The 21779-nt window shown below is 23.8% G+C and overlaps 8 protein-coding genes across 8 annotated transcripts; 3 read left to right on the top strand and 5 right to left on the bottom strand.

Annotated features, from left to right (window-relative positions):
• Nucleotides 1-414: 414 nt before the first annotated feature.
• SRAE_2000260500 (Myosin-IB) lies at nucleotides 415-3773 on the bottom strand (the record flags this gene model as incomplete). The annotated part of the gene is made up of 5 exons (XM_024653692.1): nucleotides 415-475; nucleotides 522-549; nucleotides 598-3513; nucleotides 3635-3670; nucleotides 3719-3773. The coding sequence occupies 5 exons, from the start codon at nucleotides 3771-3773 to the stop codon at nucleotides 415-417; spliced, it is 3096 nt and encodes a 1031-aa protein (XP_024507144.1).
• A 2850-nt stretch (nucleotides 3774-6623) lies between these two features.
• SRAE_2000260400 (Hypothetical protein) lies at nucleotides 6624-7812 on the top strand (the record flags this gene model as incomplete). Its single annotated transcript, XM_024653691.1, has 4 exons — nucleotides 6624-6649; nucleotides 6833-6867; nucleotides 6971-7197; nucleotides 7240-7812. The coding sequence occupies 4 exons, from the start codon at nucleotides 6624-6626 to the stop codon at nucleotides 7810-7812; spliced, it is 861 nt and encodes a 286-aa protein (XP_024507143.1).
• Nucleotides 7813-8518: 706 nt separating this feature from the next.
• Nucleotides 8519-9370, bottom strand: SRAE_2000260300 (GATA-binding factor C; the record flags this gene model as incomplete). Its single annotated transcript, XM_024653690.1, has 1 exon — nucleotides 8519-9370. One exon carries the CDS (start codon nucleotides 9368-9370, stop codon nucleotides 8519-8521), a length of 852 nt encoding a protein of 283 aa, XP_024507142.1.
• A 250-nt stretch (nucleotides 9371-9620) lies between these two features.
• On the bottom strand, nucleotides 9621-10530 carry SRAE_2000260200 (Syntaxin-4; the record flags this gene model as incomplete). The annotated part of the gene is made up of 2 exons (XM_024653689.1): nucleotides 9621-10451; nucleotides 10495-10530. 2 exons carry the CDS (start codon nucleotides 10528-10530, stop codon nucleotides 9621-9623), a joined length of 867 nt encoding a protein of 288 aa, XP_024507141.1.
• Nucleotides 10531-10934: 404 nt separating this feature from the next.
• On the bottom strand, nucleotides 10935-13496 carry SRAE_2000260100 (General vesicular transport factor p115; the record flags this gene model as incomplete). The annotated part of the gene is made up of 3 exons (XM_024653688.1): nucleotides 10935-11797; nucleotides 11838-13287; nucleotides 13341-13496. The coding sequence occupies 3 exons, from the start codon at nucleotides 13494-13496 to the stop codon at nucleotides 10935-10937; spliced, it is 2469 nt and encodes an 822-aa protein (XP_024507140.1).
• Nucleotides 13497-14894: 1398 nt separating this feature from the next.
• On the top strand, nucleotides 14895-16117 carry SRAE_2000260000 (Isocitrate dehydrogenase [NAD] subunit gamma, mitochondrial; the record flags this gene model as incomplete). Its single annotated transcript, XM_024653687.1, has 2 exons — nucleotides 14895-15203; nucleotides 15251-16117. 2 exons carry the CDS (start codon nucleotides 14895-14897, stop codon nucleotides 16115-16117), a joined length of 1176 nt encoding a protein of 391 aa, XP_024507139.1.
• A 321-nt stretch (nucleotides 16118-16438) lies between these two features.
• On the bottom strand, nucleotides 16439-19339 carry SRAE_2000259900 (Alanine--tRNA ligase, mitochondrial; the record flags this gene model as incomplete). The annotated part of the gene is made up of 1 exon (XM_024653686.1): nucleotides 16439-19339. The coding sequence occupies one exon, from the start codon at nucleotides 19337-19339 to the stop codon at nucleotides 16439-16441; it is 2901 nt and encodes a 966-aa protein (XP_024507138.1).
• Nucleotides 19340-19972: 633 nt separating this feature from the next.
• Nucleotides 19973-21680, top strand: SRAE_2000259800 (Inositol monophosphatase 3; the record flags this gene model as incomplete). The annotated part of the gene is made up of 3 exons (XM_024653685.1): nucleotides 19973-20112; nucleotides 20183-21065; nucleotides 21210-21680. 3 exons carry the CDS (start codon nucleotides 19973-19975, stop codon nucleotides 21678-21680), a joined length of 1494 nt encoding a protein of 497 aa, XP_024507137.1.
• Between the last annotated feature and the right edge of the window lie 99 nt (nucleotides 21681-21779).

The following is a 21779-nucleotide window of genomic DNA, read 5'->3' as shown; positions in this document are numbered from 1 at the left end:
ATATTGATGGACTATAAAATTTAATAATTTTTTTTTTAAATAAAAATATTTAAAAACTAATTTTACTAAATGATATAAAACAAGTTATTAAAAATCATATTAAAGATTAACAAAAAAAATTCTAATTCTAGAATCTAATAAAAAAATATTTAAAAATTGAAAGCAAAAAGAAATTAGAAAATAGAAAACTTAATAAAATAATAAAAAATGTAATATAATTAAAAGAAAAAAATTAAAAAATGATTATCAAGTTTGTGCAAAAATACAGTAAAGATTAGCTATTATAAACATTAGTTTTATTGAAATTTACACAACTATATGGTTTTTTTTATATATTAAATATACATAAATCACTAAAACATATTATTTATAATTATATAATTTAAAATAAATTTATTTATAGATGTTTGAGATCTACTGCAATTCTTCAACATAATTAGCTGGAAATAATCCCGTTTTCCCTCCATTTCCCGGTCTAAAAAAAAGTATAGTTTAATAAAAAAAAATAAATAAAAACTTACATTCTTCCTAACCACCATTGAGAAACATCTGAAATATTAAATTTTAAAATTATTAAAAATGTATAATAAAACATACGTTTTTCAATTAACTGAATTTTTTGACCAATTTCAAATGTTAACTCTGATGTATCCTGTGCTTCATATGGATATAGTGCTTTTACATAAGTAATTTTAGGTTTTGCCGCTATGGCAGGTTTTGGTGGCCTGGTTGGAGGTTGTACAACTTCTTTACTAGAATTATTTGTAACTGTATAAAGATGAGCATAGGGTTTATCAATGACATGTAATTGATTTTTAGAATTTTGATTGAAATCTTCATTAGAATGATTTAAATTACCCTTTCTTTTTGGTGAAACTTCTTTTAATAAAGTTGGTTTTGTTGTATTTGGTAGCCCTGATCCAATAGAAATTAGAACAGATTTACTTGAAATTTGTAATGTACAATTGTCACCATTTGTATTATCTAAGGCAAAATTTACCATCCTTGTTCCAGCACCAACAAATCGAAGTTTTTTTAATTTTATTTCAAAACTATGTTTGAATATTAATGGTAAATTTCTTCCATTCATTCTTTCTTTATACCTCTTTTCAATTGCAGTAATCATTTCTGTTTTTAGAGGTGTTTCTATTAAACTACTATAATCATTAGTTACTTGAATAATAATAAAATTATCTTGAAATGGACTTAAACCAATAAATTCTATCTCAGCAAAAGGAATTCTCCTTTTTTCAATGTTAATCATTTTTCCTTTATTAACTCCTTTGTTTTCTATTTTTTTTCCAATAAAAAGTATTTCTTTAGAAGTAACAAGTACATCCAATTCAGATGTCCTAAATTTTCTGTCATACTTTTTTAAGGTTGCTGCAAAGTCAATTTTTTCTCTTCTACCAACAAAAGTTTGTAACTCTGGTTTATATTCTAATCCAACATAATCACCAACAAAATTTCTATTAATTGAATTTTTTCTTCTCTCTTTTTTTCCATACATTATACAACTAGCCTCTTCCTTCATTTTCAAGTACCTTTTAACAGCAGTAAATTTTTTTAATGCTTTTTGAATAACTCTAGCATATTTGTCATATTTTCTTTCTCTCATTTCTTCAAGTAAAAATAAACTTGCTGGATTTTTTATAAAAATTTTACTTTTACCTAACTGAAATTGATCATTTTCCAATCCACATGAATTACAAATAATTTCACAACCTTTTTTAGGATTACCATTCCATCTTGGCCATGTTTGACTAGTTAATATGGCATATCGCCATAAAAATCTATCAAATCCATTTCTGTAGGCAAAACCTGCCCTCCTAACTCTTATATTTTCTTTTAAACCAAGATATTGTACTTGATGGAGTACTTTTTCATTTTCAAATTCTAATGCTTTCTTTGATTCATTTGGTTTAATACATCGTACATAGTGTGGTGTACATTGCATCAATGAATCAACTAATTGTTTAGCTTGTGTTTTAATTTTTAAAGAAAAACTTGTAGGTTTTGTCTTTGCACCAGTTGTTGAAACATCTTCAGGGAATAATGATCTGAAAAATTCAATGTCTGACATTTGCATTAATTGAATTAAATCTTGATTTAAAACATCCCTATTTCTTTCACAGAAACCATTTATTTCATATTTTACATCACCAGCATAATGTTTTATGATAAAAGATTGTGCTCCTTCAATGTAATGAGGATGTTGTCTCATTTGATCAGTAAGTTTGGTTAAAAATTTTTCATCAACACCTTCAGATTGTCCATGGACTTGGGAACAAATGTCATCCAGAATAGACATTACACCTGGAGGGCGTTTTGATTCAATTAAATCACATACAACTTTATTATTGAAATATTCAATAGGTGTCCAATGAATTCCCTCTGAAACATACTCTTCCTGTTCTCCTTTTAATGTTAATTCAATAAAAATTTGTTGTAATTTCTCATTAACAAAATTAATACAAAATTGTTCAAACCCATTTTGATTAAATATTTCAAAACCATAAATATCTAAAATTCCAATTGAACAAGATGATTTCTGTACTTCACTAACAAAAAGTGCTTGGTTAACATATTTTACTAGATAATCAAATAATCTTGAGTACATAGTTTTTGAAAGAGCATCTCTTGTATGTTTGGCTTGTTCCACATTTAAAGTTACCTTAATTTGTTCAGTTGTTTTACCCCATTTTGATTCCATAATTCTTTGAGTAATTTTATTTTCAATTTCATTTGAAGGTAATCCAAGTAAAAATGCAGGAAATTCTAAATATCGTTGATCAAATACCTTAGCATAATTATTTTCTTCAGCAAATTCAATATTACCAATATGAAGTATAGCACTCAATAATTGTAAAATTTGCAATTGAATTTCAGTTGGTATTCCTATTATTTCCATTGCTTTCATTGTTTCTTCATACTCCTGTCTATCATCTGTTCCCTCAATTTTTGACAAACCACTTTGATTTAAATAATTAAAATACTCAACATTAGTCAATCCAAAATTTTGTCTTACACTTTCATCACATCCAAATAATAATTGGTAAAAAATATGGAAATTACGTTCTCCTTTGATTTGGCGGACGACACGACTTTTTTCTAATAATAAATTAGTAATTTTGCCTCCAACCGGTTGACCACTATTAAATAGTATCTCAATATATTTACCAAAACGTGAGGAATTCCAATTTCTTAAAGTTGCACTATTTCCAAAAGCTTCTAATAGTGGATTTGACTGAAGCATGATATCTTTAACCTTCTGAACTTTTTTTCCACCTCCTGAAACTTTTGAAATATAAGTTATTAACTGTTTATTTATGAATGTTTTTCCAGCTCCTGATTCACCTGAAATTATAATACATTGATGATTCTCTGAATCCATTGTTCTATATATATTATCAATCAAGGCATATATGTGAGGAGGATTTTCATATATATTTGCTCCCTGATAAATTTCAATTTCTTTATCTGTAAAAATACCCATATCTTTGAAAGGATTTACTGATATCAATACAGGTCCTATATATGTAAATATTGAATTTCCTTTAAGTCTTTTTTTTAAATTTTCTACAATTCCTTGATCAGATAATGTGGTAAGGAGAACCATATCTTCTACACCAACATTTTGAATGTTTATTTTTGACTGCCAATGATAAGGCTATAATATAAAATAAAAATAAAATTGTTATATTATAAAGTTACTTACCATTTTTATTGTTAATGATTAGAAGTAAATATATAAAAATAAAATCTAAAACCATAATATTATAATACATAAAAAATATTTATTAAAACGAAATTCAGTTACAATAAAACTTTATTAATATACAAAATAATTATATATAATTTTTGTAAATTAATAATAGTTCTAAAGAGAACTGTTTAAAATTAAAAGAAGATTAAAAATAAATTTTCACCAGTATTATGATAAAAAAAACAAAGTTTTAATTACCAATAGAAAGTTATTATCATTATATATATAGAAAAAAAATTATTTTAAAGCAATGTCATCTTTCACTACGAAACATAAAAAATTATGCATAAGTTTATAATAATAATTTTTTCAAATATATTTTTATTATATAAATAAGCAAAAAAAAAAAAATTAAGAATAAACCAGTAAATTGCTCAACCACACTTCACAATATTTATGATTTTTTTTTTTAATATTTAAAATGTATAATCAAAAATAACATATAAAAAAGTAATATATTTCTTTTTTATTATTAAAAAAAGTTTTAAAAAAAAATATAAACAATAGACAAATTAAAATAGTATCATATTAATAAATATTATAAAAAAATACAACGTTTTACAAAATAAATTTTTAAACTAAGCTGTTACGTATAAATATATATATTTTTTATTAGTGTGAAATCTATATCTTTCATCTATTATATATATTTAAGAAAGGTGTACAAATAAAGAAAAGAAAATTCCATTTTAGTTAGATAATCAAACATATAATATATATATTATTTTTTAAAATAAAAAAAAACAAATAAATATATAAAATCACAAAACTTTTATTAAATTACATCTATTTTAATAATTATTAAATAATATTTTATTCATAAAATAACATTTTTCATTCAATAATAAAATATTTTCAGAGAACAGTGATGATTTATTCATCAAGTGAATACAATACCCTCCAAAGGTTTTTGCGCAACTATTTGCAATCTTTATAGATATATGGATGAGGGTGTATTACATTTAGAGAGAGGTATAGTATAGATTTTAAAGAATTAAATGTTGCTCAAATATACATACAATTTAATCATAATAATATTTTAAAAGTTACGTATGTAAAATGACCAAAAGAACAAGTTTTAATAAAGGTCACCCACACTTAATATTTTAGAATTATTAACTTAAACAAAAAAAAAAATTAATACATATATATATGAATATATATATATATATTTCATGCAAATTATATTATTTATTAATTTATTAATAATTATAAGAAAAAAAAAAACTCATAAGAATTGATCATTAAAAGGATGACAAATGAAAGATAATGATAACTATATGATTAAATAGTATTTCATTATAATTTTTATACATCACAAGAAATAATAACGATTAACAATGAAAGTATGAGTGGAATACATGTAAAAGACAGTGATGATTAATTCTTATTTTGTAAGCAAATAATATGAACAAATATATAGTACAATGATCATTTAAAAATTATTCACTTTTACTTCTAAAGAATGATTAGAAAGAAATATGATGTAGTTGTTTAAAAATTAATAATTATATAATATTTAAAACATAAATAATATAACTTTTTATATTTATTATCAAAGTAAATTGTTATTAAAATCTTTTATATATTACTATAAAGAAATTTTTAATATATAGATGTAAGTATATAAATGATAAAATATATTTTATTTGTAAACAACTAAAACATTTATGTTTAAAATGTTATTTTGATTTTTTGGTATAATAAATTTTAACTAGTATATTGACATAATTATTAGAAAAAATTAGTAGCTGTTTAAAATATGTACTAATTTTTTTAATTTGTAATTTCTAATAAATACTTAAGAATCTTAAAAAAAAAAATTAAAATAAATAAGAGTAATTTTATTTTCTTGTAGTAAAGTATAAAATATTTGTAACAAAGTAGAAGTTAAAATGTATAACTTGACTATTTATATTTAAACTATTTTTTGATGATTAATAAATTAATTATACAAATTAACAATAAATTTAATTTAGTAATGTTGTTCTATACTAAAATGTTATAAATTGTTCATTTATGTATATTTTATTAACTATTAAAAAAAATAAGTATTCAATATTTTACACCTGACAATTTATAATTTAATTTTTTTTTCAATGTTTGAAATTTTATATATGAATTTACAAAAATAATTTCTTTATGAATTTATAACATGATGTACTTCAAAATTTTCTCTATATTTTAATAAAATCAAATTGTTAGTAACTTTGTTTTGATAAAAGTTATTAAAGTTTTCCTGAAAAAAGATTAAATTTTTCTTCAGTACTGAAAAATTGCCATGTTATTATCAATAAATTTTTTGTCTTATCAGTTTACAATTTTGGCATAAAAGATTCAATCCTCTAAATATTTCTCTACTTTATACAATATTTAAATTTCTTGATTTTTTTTATTTTATTAAAAATTATGAATTTTTCCCGGAACTAAAAAATAACTTATTTATATTTTAAATATAAAAAGATTTTATACACTTAAAGTCTAGTGATAAATGTCTTTAAAAATACATATTTTAGAACTTTTAACAATAGAAATTTTTATTTATTTACTTATGTTTTAAAAATTGTTGCAACTTTTTACTTAAGTATTTTTCAATTATTCAAGATATGGGGATTATTTTCAAAAGGTAAGGTGATAAGTTGGTAAAATATTAATAATGCGTTGAAATTTGATATTAGCAAACAATATGTTTCAATGAATAGTTGCTCATTTTTTTAAAACTTTATTAATAAAATAAACTTTTATTTTTGTCTTAAGTTTGTTTTTTTTGGCTTGTTTGTATGTTTATTTATATTTATTAATTGAATATTTTCTTTTTCAAAATCTTAATTTTCTTTAGTATTTGAGGAATAGTTTTATGATTGTCGTAAACTTTTATGACATGTTAGATTTAAATTTAATAAAAGAAAAGTTCTGAAAACTTGGTCCAAGGCATTAATATAACATGGCATATTCTAATTTTCTCATCTTAGTTGGATTATAAAATTTAAAACAAGTAATACATTTGATTGGAAAAAAGTCACTTTGTTGTTTTTTAAATACAAGCTATTCACATTTACAGTGTAGAATTTTACGTTTAGAAATTTTGCACAGTGATCTATGTATGTTTAACAACGTTAGTTATTTTTTTTAACAGTTTGTACCTTCATTTATTTGTTGTTTTTTTCATTTTACTATTTTGATTGATTTCATATTTATTTTTAGGTTTGTGCCTTATTATGCCTGATCTGATGGAAACCAAATATTCTTATGAAAATGATATGCATTTAACTTCTGATGATAATGTACTTGATTGTGATGAAGATTATTCATTGGATAATTATATAAAGACTAATCTTGATAACAATCACCAAGTTATGATATCTTCTGAGGAAAATATTTATATCAAGAAAATGAAAATTTTAAAAGAAACTTATTGTACGGTATTAGCAGTAAGTTAGTTGATTTTATTTTTTTAAACAATACTTTTTTAGAGTAATTATTCTTTAAAAAATAGAGTTTATCATGTTAAGAAACAAATTAATTATTTGAGAAGATTGAAAAGAGTATTATGTAATTACCTTAGTGGCTTAAATGATAAATTTCAAGAGGGGTATTTGGAGATTGATGATAATGATGTAGAATGTATTGGTTTAGATGAAATTATTGGAAATGTAGTTAAAGATTGTAAAATAGCGGCTGCATTATCAAATAGAAAAAGAAAGAATGCTCATAGTGATTTAAATAAAAAGAAACAAGATGATTCAGTTTCAGAGGTGACAAATGATGAAACTGATCAAACAGTAAATGAATATATTAAAGAAGATTTTTATAAAGCATCACCTATGGTAAAGATTGAATCACAAAGAAATTTGCACGACAACAAAGATATGATGTATAATAATATGAATATAAATGATCATATAAAAACTGAAGAAAATTGTGAACCTCCAGAAAAGAAGATGGCAATAGATTATCAAAGCAATCGTAATGAGACATCCATTTCTGACATGGATTCTTCAGTAGATCATTTCAATGATTTTTTAAAAGATGAAGATGTTGAGTAAATTTAACAAACATTTATTTATTTATTAAACAAAAATTAATATTTCTTTTTTTTTTTGTTTTTTAAAAATGTGGCTCAAAAGATTTTACAATTCGTAAAAAGAAATATGCATTTAATAATTATAATAAGGTACCATTATTTAAGATTTCTACACTTACCAACTATTTCTTTTGTTGTTAAATTTATTTGTTTATTAATAACTTTTGATTTAGTATATATTTGTTAAAAGAAAAAAAAAATAATATTTACGGAAAGTATTTTTATAACTTTTTTCATCAAACTTTAGTATAATTTTTGTGGTTTAACATTAATTATTAATTGTTTTTTTTTATTTCTACCATACGTGAATTATTGAATAAGAATCACTTTGTAACAATACTTGGGAATAATTTTTTGTTTAAAAATCAACAATGTGTTTTCATTTAATTTTTTTTATCAATAAAAATTATAATTTGTCTATAGTGTCTTTTTTTGTATATAATTTTTATTTTTATTATATTTAACATGTTGTTAGCATTAATAACTTTTTACATAGTTTGTTTAATAATTATTTTATCAAAATTTTCACGATGGACTAAGTCATAAAAATACACTATAATTAAATATAAGTATAAATAATACTTTTCTACAATAATTAAGATATAAATTAATTTGAGTTATTTATTTCATTGAAAAAATAATAAATAAATAGTTATGAGAATTAATATTTAAAATGATGGAAAATATTCCGTAAATTCACTAGGAAGAGGTTGTTCAAGAATATTTTCACTTGACATATTTGGATTATCAGAAAAATTTTTAGTAGCTGGTCTTCTTCTGGCTCTCCTTAAAATAGTTTTTTTCATTAAATGTTGTGGGCGTGGTTTACGGTTTGCTCGGAAATAAAGATTACAAGGATTACATTCAGGTTCACCACTTTCACTTCGTCTCCATAATGTTGTTTTAGTTGTTCCACAATTACAGCAAACACTATTTGCATGAATTGACATTCTATTATGCTTTGTATATGGTCTACGTTTAAATTCATCTTTATCTTTTTCTGGAATTGTATGATATTGATATTGTGAATTTGTAACTATATTATTAGTATATTTTTGTAAATTTTGTGTTCCAGAAAGATTTATTGGTACCTGATATTGTTGATGGAATGGTGGATTATAAGGCATTGATGAGTAATTTGTTTGATTATTATCATAATGAACATCATATCTTTGTGAAGAGTTTGGAAAATGTTCAGGAGAATTAGATAAATGTGTAGGAAACGTTTCATTAGCTGGTGAGTAGGTTGGTGGTGTAGAATTTTCAATAGTTGAAGGTGATGATGGAATAATTAATTCAGTCTTATGATTTTCAATATTTTTGTTATTACTTACAGGTATTGCCATATGTCTACCATTTGATTCAGGAATATATTCATTAAAATAATTAACATTTGCTGTATAGGGTATAAATGAAATATTTGGTTGGTAATTTAATACATTAGAATTATAAGTCATTGTAGAATATGATGGCATTTGTAAATTATGTTGAAATTGATCCAAAATAGGTGATTTATACATGTTATGTAATTATATGATTAGATGAAGATAATAATAATCAAAAAAATTGTCTCAATATATATACGTTATTTGTTAAAATCGGCATTATATTTACTCTTATCTTGCTTATCTTAACTACATGGCTTAAAGAGTTAGGTAATGAAAAGTTCAAATATTTTACTACGTTATCAATTTTTTATAAATTAAGATATTTTAATATAGTTTTAAGGTATACATTTATAATAATGGCGCATCCAATAAAGTTAAAAATTTATTTTAAATATGAATATAAAAGTAAAGCCGTAATTATAATTAAAAAAATACATAGTAAACCGCAAAACAATTGCGCTTTTAGTAGGCGTTTCTTTTGTCTTGATGCTAAAATGGCATATTTTCTAGCTTGAAATACTTTAGCTTCTGCATATTCAATATTTTCTTCAATTCTATCAATAACCTCATTTTGTGAATCAACAATAAATAAAATATCTTGAAAAAGAGTAAATAATTTAAGAACACTTTTTTCAAGTTTTAATATTTCTTTATGACGACTTTTGACATCTTCAATTAATTGAAAACCAACATTTATATTATTTGTTGAAATGTTAAACATTCCATTTTCAACTATTTCATCTAATTGTTCCTCATTTAAATAATATCCCTCTAATAAAAGTCTTCGTGATATTCTTTCTTTACAACAATTTTTATATTCTTCCTGTGATTGGTTATATCTAATTACTATTTCTTTAAAACGTAAAATTAAATGATTAAGATGAATTTTTCTAATTTTTTGAAATGTTGGAAGAACACCATTAGGATAATTTTCATCATACTTTATTTGTTCTTCCATATTTTTTAATTCTTTTCTTATTATTTGAACATTTATATCAAAGTTTTTAATTAAATTTGTTACATTTTCATATATTTCCATATTAGAATAAGTCTCACAAATCATATCTTTTTTAGCCATATCTAAATTATCTATAATTTCATCAAGTTCTTTAATTTTTTTTCTTATATTTTCAACAACATCAAAAAATAATTTTAAACCATTTTCTTCATCCATAATAATTACACTTCCACGTTGATTATTTAATATTTTTAACTTTAATATTATTGTTATGATTAAAAAAAAATTTAAAACTTACATCATAAAATTCTATACTTCTATCTTTAACAGTCATAATTTTTATTTTTTGAAAGAAATAAAAATAAAATTATTTAGATATATAAAATAAAATATATTGTCTATTTTATTTTAAATATCTTATTTAAATATTTTACTTAACATCTTTTTATATAATCTATTAGAAAAAGATAATATTTCATTTAGTGGTATTTGAAAATTAATTATTTAGTCATGAAATATATTTGCCATGTAACTTATTGAAAAATTTTTATGAGAATTTATGATAAATTCATCTAATAAATGTTTATACAAATAAAAGTATAAACAAATTTAAAAAAAATAACCAATTGTAAATATATAACAATTTTATTGTCTATTATATATATAGTTTAAAATAAAATATAATATATATGTAATATAAGTTATTAATCATTTATCACTTTATGTAAAAATTTTAAACTAACAATTTGTTGTATTTTCATGACATTCATTATCATTATCATTTGTATTTTTTTGTTTTTCTCCACATAAATTAATATAGTACAATAAAGTTTTTCCTTGTTGATCATAAGCCTTATATCCACTATCAAGTAAAGCATTTAATTCCTCAACCTGTTTTGTTAGTTGTCCAATAACAACATCCTGTGAATTTGGTAATTGACTAATTTGGTATCCCTGCCATTCATCTGCCCACTGTTTAAATCTCCCTGCCTCCTGTTGCCAAAGGCAAACATTTTCCTTCAAAAAATTTGCCTCATTCTCTAAATTTTGATTTTTTTGTTTTGCTTCATTTAACATTTTTATAGTATCTGTTAAATCTTGCGTGGTTTTGAAAGAAGAAGTTTGAAGAATAATATTTTGTTGCCTTAAATTTTCTAATTCTATTTTTGTATTCTCCAATTGATCTTTAAGATTTTTAATCTCTTCATCTTTTGTAGCAATTAATTTTTTATTTTCAGCTATTATATTTTCAATATCCTGTGATTCTCCATTATTTTCTCTGTTTTTAGACATTAAAATGTCTAGGTATTTTTTTTCATGAATTTTTATTAGTTTACAAAACTGATAATCTAGATATACATTTACAGATGTTTTTGGATTGAAAGTTGGTTTGCTAGCAGCTACAAGATAATATTCTGTCTGCGATAATTTTTCAATAGCCTCAGATACCTGGACAATTCCAAGACGATATTTAATTAGTTGCATAATAGATTCTTTTTCTTTTGAATCTTCAAGATTGTTATAAATTGTCATTAATAAAAATGCAATTAATCCTTTAATAGTTCTTTGTTCATTCTCATTAACAATAAATGAACATTCTTCTAAAAAAAAAAGTAAAATTATTTTAAAAAATTTACTTACGGAATTCAGAAGAAAAAAAATTCATTAAATCACTTTGTTTCATTAAAATATCAACAGCTGGTGGAAAATTATCAATCCATGTAGTGATTAACATTAAATAAGCACTTTTAATTTGATTTCTAGATCTATCTTGTTTAAAAAGTGAAACACAAATCCATTCAAAAAGAGAAAGTGTTTTCGAGTAGTCATCAATTTTACAACTTAAAAAATCTTCTTTTCTTGCATTATTTTCAAATATAAGATATAAAAGACATAAACATCCACCCCATACTTGAAATGGTTTATTGCTTTTTACTGCTCTCATTATTTTTTGACCAACAGTTGCAAATTTTTCCATAGCGGAAGAACTAATTCCATTTGTTTTACCGATAATTGCTTTTGCAATTAAGTTCTTACCATTTTCATTATTATGAACATAACACATATATGAATAAAGTGCTGATGATCGTAATTTAAAAGGAAGTCTCTCAACAACTAAAGGTTCCATTAAAACAGCAAGAGAAGAAATTGGTTTTTTTTCCTGATGAACAATAGTATTTATAAAAAAATCTTGGTTGTAAGAATTTCCTCTAATAATTTCACTAGTTGTAATTATTGTTTGATAAACAACATCAAGACCTAATCTGGCATCTGTAAACATAGCATGGCATAATGTTTTTAAAAGTCCTGTCTGAGAGAAAGCTTTTTGAGCACCAACAATATTTTCTTGAATATTATCTGTTGAAACTAAAGCTCTAACACATTCAAGAGCAAATATAATATTTGTAACAGTTTGTTTTGAATAGTCATACTCAACATCAAAAGTTCTATCCTCTCCAGGATAAATAAGTTTGTCAAAAGTTTCAGTTAAAAGTCTAACAAGATTCATATCCTCAAAAAAATATTTTTGATTACCATCATTTCTTTTCAATAAATTGTACATTAAAAATAAACAATCTTCAATAACAATACTTTGAGATGATTCATCTTGTATTATAGAAAATAATATTTGAAATACATTTTCATAAACTAACATTTGTTGGATAACTCCATTTCCACGGGACATTTCTGATAACATAAGTACTACATTATTTCGTATAACTTCCCGTTGATCTTGTAATAAATCAACAATTTTGCAAATTCCATTACCCTGATTAATAATAATATCCCTCAATTCAAGAGAACGAAAACGAAAAAGTGGAATAAGAAATTGAACTAAAGATTTTCTAACAGAAAAGTCAAATGTATCCATTATTTGAAAAATTGCATCCATTAAGTCAGGCTTACTAACAAATAGTTCAGCTAAACTATCTCCAAGGAAATCTTCTTCAATAGAATTTTCACAATCTGGTTGGAGTAACAATTTTAGAAGGTCTAAAACATGGTGAATCAACGTAGTATTTTCAGTGTCAACTTTCAATATATCAATATATGCATGAAGACCTAATGTTCCAATATGTAATCTCATTTTCTAGAAATAATTTTTATGTTAAAATTATACATATATAATATTTTGTAACTCACTGGACATAAATCCTTCAAATATAATATAGCATCAAGTCTATCTTCAAAAATAGTTGAATTTTCAATACAACTTACTAAATCTTCAACTTTAACAATATCATCTTCAGATATAGATAATTTTTCAGCATAATTATAAGGAGCTAATAAATCAGACATTTTAAAAAAAATTGTTTATTCATACAACGTCACCACAATGTTTACAAAATTTTGGGAAAATGAACACGACGACAAGAACTAATTTTATGATATATCTACAAAAGGGTGATTTGTATTTAAAATATTATAAATATATAATTTTATATAAAAATAATTATTATTTTATTAAAAAGTATATTTTATTGTTTTATTAAAAAAAAAAAAAGATTTTTTTTCTTACATTTTTTGTTTTTTGTAAGAAAATTTATCTTCATTATTTTTTCAATAAATTTTTTTTTTATACTTAACTTAAGTACATTTTAACTATGTACATTTATTATAGCATAAAAAATTCTATTAAAATAATGAAAACATTAAATTTATATTTTGGTTCATTCAAAAAAAAAGAATTTAAATAGATATGACTAATTTGGAAATGATTATGTAAAAAGAAAAATTTATAAAAATGATATTTGAAGAAAACATTAAATATTTTACAATAAAATAAATTAATTATTGTAAACAAAATAATAATTCATTTACAATTTTAAATACATTGAAAAAGACTATATTTTAATCACTATTTAAATAAAATTAGATATTTTTAGAAAAATAGTAAATAATTTGAAATATTTTTTCATTTTTAAATTTTACTTTATTAAAAGTTTCTAAAAATAAAGATTTATCATTATTTTGAGGGTATTTAAATTTATATATAATATATTTTTATTTTATTGAGTTTAAATTATATAAATAAATGGCTAAATGAAATATTTTTTTAAAATGTTATGTTTTTTACATTCAAATTTTAAAAAATATAAGTAATAGTTATTTATAAATATTTTAACTTTCATATAAATTATTTTTCAATGGAAATATTACTTTAATATCATTAATTAATATAAATGTCAATAACTTGCACCTATAAGATAAGGTAACATTTTATTTATATTAGAAATAATTTTTCTAATATAATATATAAGAATATTAAAGGAAAAAATATAAAAATTTTAATGTTGATTAAAACTTAATATTAGAAGTAATTGTAACCTAGTAACTATAATCAAAAATGTTATCACATAATACAAAAAAGCTATGACATACTTAAGACTTTTATACATAAAGCATAAACAAATTCTCTTAAGATAACTGATTTGTGAGCCAACCACATTTTTACTTATCAAAAAAAATATTCCTGCGTTCTTCAATAAGAACAATTTGTTTACGAAAAAAAAAATAATATGTATAAATATATTTTCTCTACTTTAATCCTCATATGATTTTAAATTAATCATTAAAAAATATTCTTTGATTTCACCCATATAACTTTAGTTTTCTTTTAACCTATGTATTTTTATTAAAATATCAATAATTTATATTATTATATATTTTTTTAATAGTTATTAATTTTAGAAAATAATGGTAATCTTGAAACAATTAACAAAAAAGTTACCTACAATAATAAGCACAGCTAATGTTTCATATTATAAACCTCATGTTTTTCCTTTTACACAACCACCAACAACAAGATATGGAGGTAGAGCTAATGTAACAGCTTTACCTGGTGATGGAATTGGCCCAGAAATGATAGAACATATTCAAAAAATTTTTAAATATGCTCAAGTTCCTGTTGATTTTGAGATTTTAGAATTAAATTCTAGTGATCCAACAGATACTCCATTAGAACATGCCATATTAAGTATGAAAAGAAATGGTGTATGTATTAAGGTAAGTCTAGAAAAAAAAAACATTTTTAAAAATTTTTAAATTTAAAGGGAAATATTGAGACAAAATTTAATGATCCAACATTTAAATCAAGAAATGTTGAATTACGTAGAAGAATGGATTTGTATGCTAATATTTTACATTGTATAACAATTCCATCTATTCCTACCCGTCATAAAGGAATTGATGTTGTATTGATTCGTGAAAATACAGAAGGTGAATATTCTGGTATGGAGCATGAGACAGTCAATGGAGTTGTTGAATCACTTAAAATTGTTACACAAAAAAATATTGAAAGAATTGCTAGATATACCTTTGAATATGCTGTAATAAATAATAGAAAAAAAGTTACAGCTATTCATAAGGCTAATATTCAAAAATTAGGAGATGGTTTATTTTTAAAAATATGTAAAGAAATGGCTGATAAAGAGTATCCAAATATTGAATTTGAAGCAATGATTGTTGATAATGCTTGTATGCAAATGGTTTCACGTCCTCAACAATTTGATGTATGTGTTATGCCAAATTTATATGGTAATATAATTTCAAATATAGCATGTGGATTAGTTGGAGGACCAGGTTTAGTTTCTGGTGTTAATGTTGGTGATAAATATGCCTTATTTGAAACAGGAACAAGAAATACAGGAACATCTTTAGCTGGAAAAAATATAGCAAATCCAACAGCATTCATAAGATCTGGAATTGATTTATTACGTTATTTGTCTCTTGATTTCCATGCTGAAATGTTAAATGAAGCATTATACAAAGCTTTATCTATTCAACAAATTCATACATCAGATATTGGTGGAAAAGCTAAGTCCACTGATCTTATAAATGCTGTCATTGAAAATATTCATAGAAAATTAGATTATATTAAAGAAGAAAAAGAGGTGGAAAAACAAATAATCAAGAATTAAAAATTTATATACTATTATAAAATTAAATGTATAGAAACAAAAATATTTTGACAATCAAATTTTGCTGAATTTATTTAAAAAATTTTTCTTTATTATATTTTTTAAATACAAAAAACATAGGTAACAAATTTTTTTTCGATTGTTAAATAAATTACTAACAAAAAATGATATAAATATTTTATAATAAAAAGTATAATCTTAACTATAAATAAATTTAAAATGGTAAATGTCATTTTAAATAATACAATTAAAGACATAACATCTATAAATTATATAAAAAAAAAAACTTTAAGTTATACATATATGATTGATTGAAAAAATTTAATTTAATGATATAGAAGCAAATTCCTTTGCAACACTTACAGCCTCATTCAACTTTTCTAAACAATTTCCAGTTGCCTGAGCCTGAGTATCTTTACCACCTCCTTTACCATCAATTACTTCACATACTTTGTTTATCCAATTTTGAGCTTTAAATCCTTTTTCAACAAGATTTTTTTCAACTTTACATATAACTTGAATTTTTCCAATTTCATTGTTAACAGAAAAAGCCATAACAGCTGATGGTTTTTTAATTTGTTTAAGTGCACTATCTAAAATTTTTCCATTAGCACCTTCTGGAAATACATGAACTAAGTATTTTGTACTATCATCAATTGTTTCAACTAATTTTTTAGCTTCAGCAACAATTTTTTCTGCTGCAGCATTTTGTGCATTTTTATTGTATTTATCAAGAAGTTTTTGAATATTTTTGGTTGTCTCTCTGACTGATTCTTTTTTACAATAAGGTAAAATCATACCATTAATTTCTAAAAGTAATTCATTAGTACTTGTTGTCAATTCTTTAAATTTCTTTTTGTCATTAACAATATTTTCATCTTTTTCAACAAGTACTTTCAATTCATTTACTCGTTTTTCTATTCTTTCACCACGATGAATTGCTTTTTCTGCTTCTGGTCCAGTTAATGCTACTATACGCCTTATTCCTTTAGCAATTGCTTCTTCTGTAGTAATAACAAGTGATCCAATATGAGATACATTTTTAAGATGTGTTCCTCCACAAAATTCTACAGTTGTGTTAAGTCCAATATCACTATCAGGATTGGCTAGTAATGTTTCAATTGGAGTTCCGACTGAGACAACACGAACAGGATCTGGATAATTTTCATCAAAAACAGCTCTTAATCCTTTAACTTTTTTAGCCTCAGCTAATGGTGCTTGTTTAGCATAAACAGGTTTCTTAGTATTAATTAATGATTGTGCAATATCTTCAATTTCTTTAATTTGTTTTGTAGTTAAAGCTCCCTTAGCAGTAAAATCAAAACGTAATCTGTCTGGAGCAACGAGTGATCCTTTTTGATCAATACCTGGTATTACACGATTAATAGCATAATTTAAAACATGAGTTCCTGTATGATTTTTCATTATCAAAGATCTTCTATCTTCATCAACATTTTGTTCCAATTCATCACCTATTTTTAAATTTCCTTCTGCTTCACCAACAAATATAATATACCCTCCACGAACTTGGCAATTTTTAACACTGAATTCAGTATCTTTGTCACCTACTTTAACAAAAACACCCGTGTCATATATTTGACCACCCTGTTCAGCATAAAACCAGGTACGATCAAGAATTAAAACTCCTTCCTCACCAGAAGTAAGACTATCAACAAATTCACCATTTTTACGTATTCCAACAATTTTTCCTGTGCATTTTTCAAAATTATATTTACCATCTAAACCAAAACATCCATTATCAGTATACAAATATTTTGGAGAGTCATCTGTTGGAAGGATACCTTTTGATTGAAGTTCTGCAATTGCATGAACATTTATATCTAAAGATTCTTTGAATTTTCCAACACCACCGGCAGACATTTCAATGGCCTTCTTCTTACTATCATTATATTGATCCATATTAATTTGAAGTTTACATTCTTCAGCCATAAGTTGAGTCAAATCAATTGGAAAACCATATGTATCATAAAGTCTCCAAGCAATATCACCAGGGAAACATTTTTCACCTTCTGGAAGAGCTTTGACTGCTTTTTGGAAAAGTACACGACCTCTGTTTAATGTTTTTAAAAATTGAATTTCTTCATCATTTATTATATCTTTGATTGTCTCTACATCTTTATTTAATTCAGGGAATGTTTCACCTAACAATGTAATGACAACATCAACAAGTGAACTAAAGAATCCTGGTTTGGCTCCTAATTTTTCAGTTGCGTATCTGACAGCTCTTCTTAAAACTCTTCTTAAAACATAACCACGACCAACATTATCTGGAACACCACCATCAGCAATAGCAATAACTAATGTTCTAATGTGATCAGCAACAACACGATATGCCATATCAACACAATCTTTATCATCATCTCCTACCAAACCAGTATATTTTCGTGCACCTGTTCCTTCTTCAATAGCCTTAAATATTGGTTGAAAAACATCTGTATCATAATTAGAAACTTTATCTTGCATAACGGCAATTAATCTTTCTAATCCTAAACCACAATCAATGTGTTTATTTGGAAGTGGTTTTAAAGAACCACCTTCTTCTCTATTATATTGCATAAAAACTAAGTTCCAAATTTCTACAACCATTGGATCATCAGCATTAACTAATGATGAGGCATCTCTTCCACCAATACGATCATAATGAATCTCTGAACATGGACCACATGGGCCAACTTCACCCATTTCCCAGAAATTATCTTTCATTCCAAATGGAATAATTCTATTTTCAGGAACACCAATATTTAACCAAATGTTTTTACATTCATTGTCTGGTTCTAACCCATATTCTTCATTTCCACCAAAATAACTGACATAAAGGCGTTCTGGAGGAATTTCATAAACTTTTGTCAATAACTCCCAAGCCCATTCACATACTTCTTTTTTAAAATAATCACCAAATGACCAATTTCCTAACATTTCAAAAAAAGTATGATGATAAACATCTTTTCCAACATCATCTAAATCATTATGTTTTCCACCAGCTCTAATACATTTTTGTGTATTAACAGCTCTTTTCCATTTTCCCATATCACTATTTGGATCAACAACTCCCTGAAAAATTGGTTTAAATTGATTCATACCAGCATTGGCAAAAAGAAGTGTTGGATCATCGTGTGGAATGACAGATGAAGAATGAACATAAATATGTTCTTTTTCTTTAAAAAATTCAATAAATGTTCTACGAACATCATTACCAGACATAAACTTCATTATTGCCAGTAATAAATCTAAAATTTTTATTTTAAAAAAAAAAAAATTAATTCCGTAAAAGAAATAATAAAACATTGAGATAGATAATATTAAAAAAAATTTTCGAAATATAAAATAGTAAAATTAATGAAGTTATTTTTATGAACATTTAATAAAAAAAATTTGTTATTTAATTGAAAAAAATAATTAAATCAAAATATATAAGTATGATTTTAATAAAAAAGAAAATAACAATATAAATTTGTAAAAAAATAATTTATTAAAAAATTTAATTTATCCTAAAGTGATTTTTCTAAATGTTGGAATGGTGATAACTTAATTTTTCTCAATGTTATTTAATACACTTTAATATTCATATTACTTTTTATTAATTCATCAGATATTTGTATAAATTATAAAATTTGCTAAAAATAAAGCCAACTGTATACATATATATATTATATATACGACACTACTTTTATCGATCTCTTATGGAATTGTAAAACAATTGACAATTTAATTTGCCCTATAAAAGGCTTTCCTAAAATTTGGATTATCTTTTTGATAATCATATGTCGTCTGAAATTTAAATTATATAATTTTGATGTTTAAAAGAAACCATTATTCTTTTTATAATTTACTAAAATGGTTAATCTTAGTCCTAATTTAAAGCGAATTTTTTCTGCATTTGTAATTTTTTCTTTTGGATATCTTGGATATCTAGTCTTTTTTAAAGAAGGACCAGACTTTATGGATTATAGAGTATACATAAAAGATGTAGCAAGGTATGTATTTATAATATAACATATATATTTTTTTAATATATAATAATAATATATTTTTTTTTAATTTAAGTTATGTTGTCTTAGCTACACAATTAGGTGGCAAAGTTGTCTATGATTTATACAATGAAAAAAGTTTAGAATTAAATATAAAATCAAAAGGAAAGTTAGATGTTGGAATTCAGGAACTTTTTACTGATGCTGATGTTAATTCAAATGCTATAATGATAAAGGTATTAAGTCGACTTCCAAATATCCGTGTCATTTCAGAAGAAAAAGAACCAGCTGGAAAAAATTTTAATCTTGATAAGTATGAAGAGTTTAGAAGACCATTTTGGGCAGAGATGAAAGATGTTATTTCACAATTACCAGAAGATTCATTTGAAGTTTCTAAGCTTAATATTTGGATTGATCCATTAGATGCTACTCAGGAGTATACTGAAGGCCTGACACAGTATGTCACGACAATGGGATGTGTAACATATAAGGGGGAACCAATTTTTGGTGCAATCTATAGACCATTTTATAATGAAACGATCATTGGTTATGGTTTTGGTAATAATAGATGGGCTGCTACTAAAGTATATAAAGGTGAAATTTCAAAAGAAGAATGGTCAAATGCTCCCAAAAAGGTTGTTGTTTCAAGAAGTCATGCAGGAGATGTTAAAGATGTAGTTGTAAAATCTTTAGGTAGTGAATATGAAGTAGAAGGAGCTGGTGGTGCTGGATATAAAGTTTTACGTCTTCTAAATGGAACTGCTATGTATTATATTCATTCTACAACTATAAAGAAATGGGATACATGTGCAGGTCATGCATTATTGAAGTCTGTTGGTGGTGATATAGTTAAATTCGATGGACAACCTATTGATTATACTGTTGATAAGGACGAAGATATTTATAGTAGAAATGGTCTCGTAGCTGCAATTACAAATCCATACACTACTGTTAAAAATGTTCGAAATATGTTTTAAATATAATTATTATGTATTTATTTATTTTATTTTACATAATTAGTAATGTATTTTTCGTTTTTGGTAAATAATATCCAATTAAATATTTTTTTCCTATAATTTTATTAATTGTATCCAATTTTTAAGGCTATGAATATAGAAAAATTTAATAAATTAACATGGGAGAGATTTCAAAAAAGAGATGACTATCTTCGATTAATGAAAAATGTTGAAACATTACTGGATAACTACAGATTTAATCTTGCAAAAATTCGTGTAACATCGGGATACAATTACGCCCTAGAGAACCAGAAAAACATTGGTGATTTAGAATTAGAACCTGTTTTGTATTGTTTAATAAGTAATGATGAGGTTTTTTCACTAGAAAATGTTAATATTTTGTGTGAAAAAGAAACTAGCAAAAATAATAAAGATATTACACCAAAGAAAAATTTATTCAGACCATTTGGTATGTTAGAAAATATTTATGTCAAAAATGCAAGAAAATCAATTGAACAAGTATTATCCTTATCTTGTGAATTGGCAACATTAAGAAAAGAACTTTTAATTTTAGATAAAGAGTATTATGCCGCAAGGGATACTTTAGAATTTTGTTAAAATAATCTAACTAATGATCAATGTATAGTTAAATATTTAACAAAAAAAAAAATATTATAACAAAAAAATTATTAATCATCTTTTGTTAGACCCGTAAAA

Source organism: Strongyloides ratti (assembly GCF_001040885.1).
Source record: "Strongyloides ratti genome assembly S_ratti_ED321, chromosome : 2".
Lineage (NCBI taxonomy): Eukaryota > Metazoa > Nematoda > Chromadorea > Rhabditida > Strongyloididae > Strongyloides > Strongyloides ratti.
The sequence above is the reverse complement of the archived record's forward strand: the minus strand, read 5'-3'. Positions and strand labels throughout refer to the sequence as shown.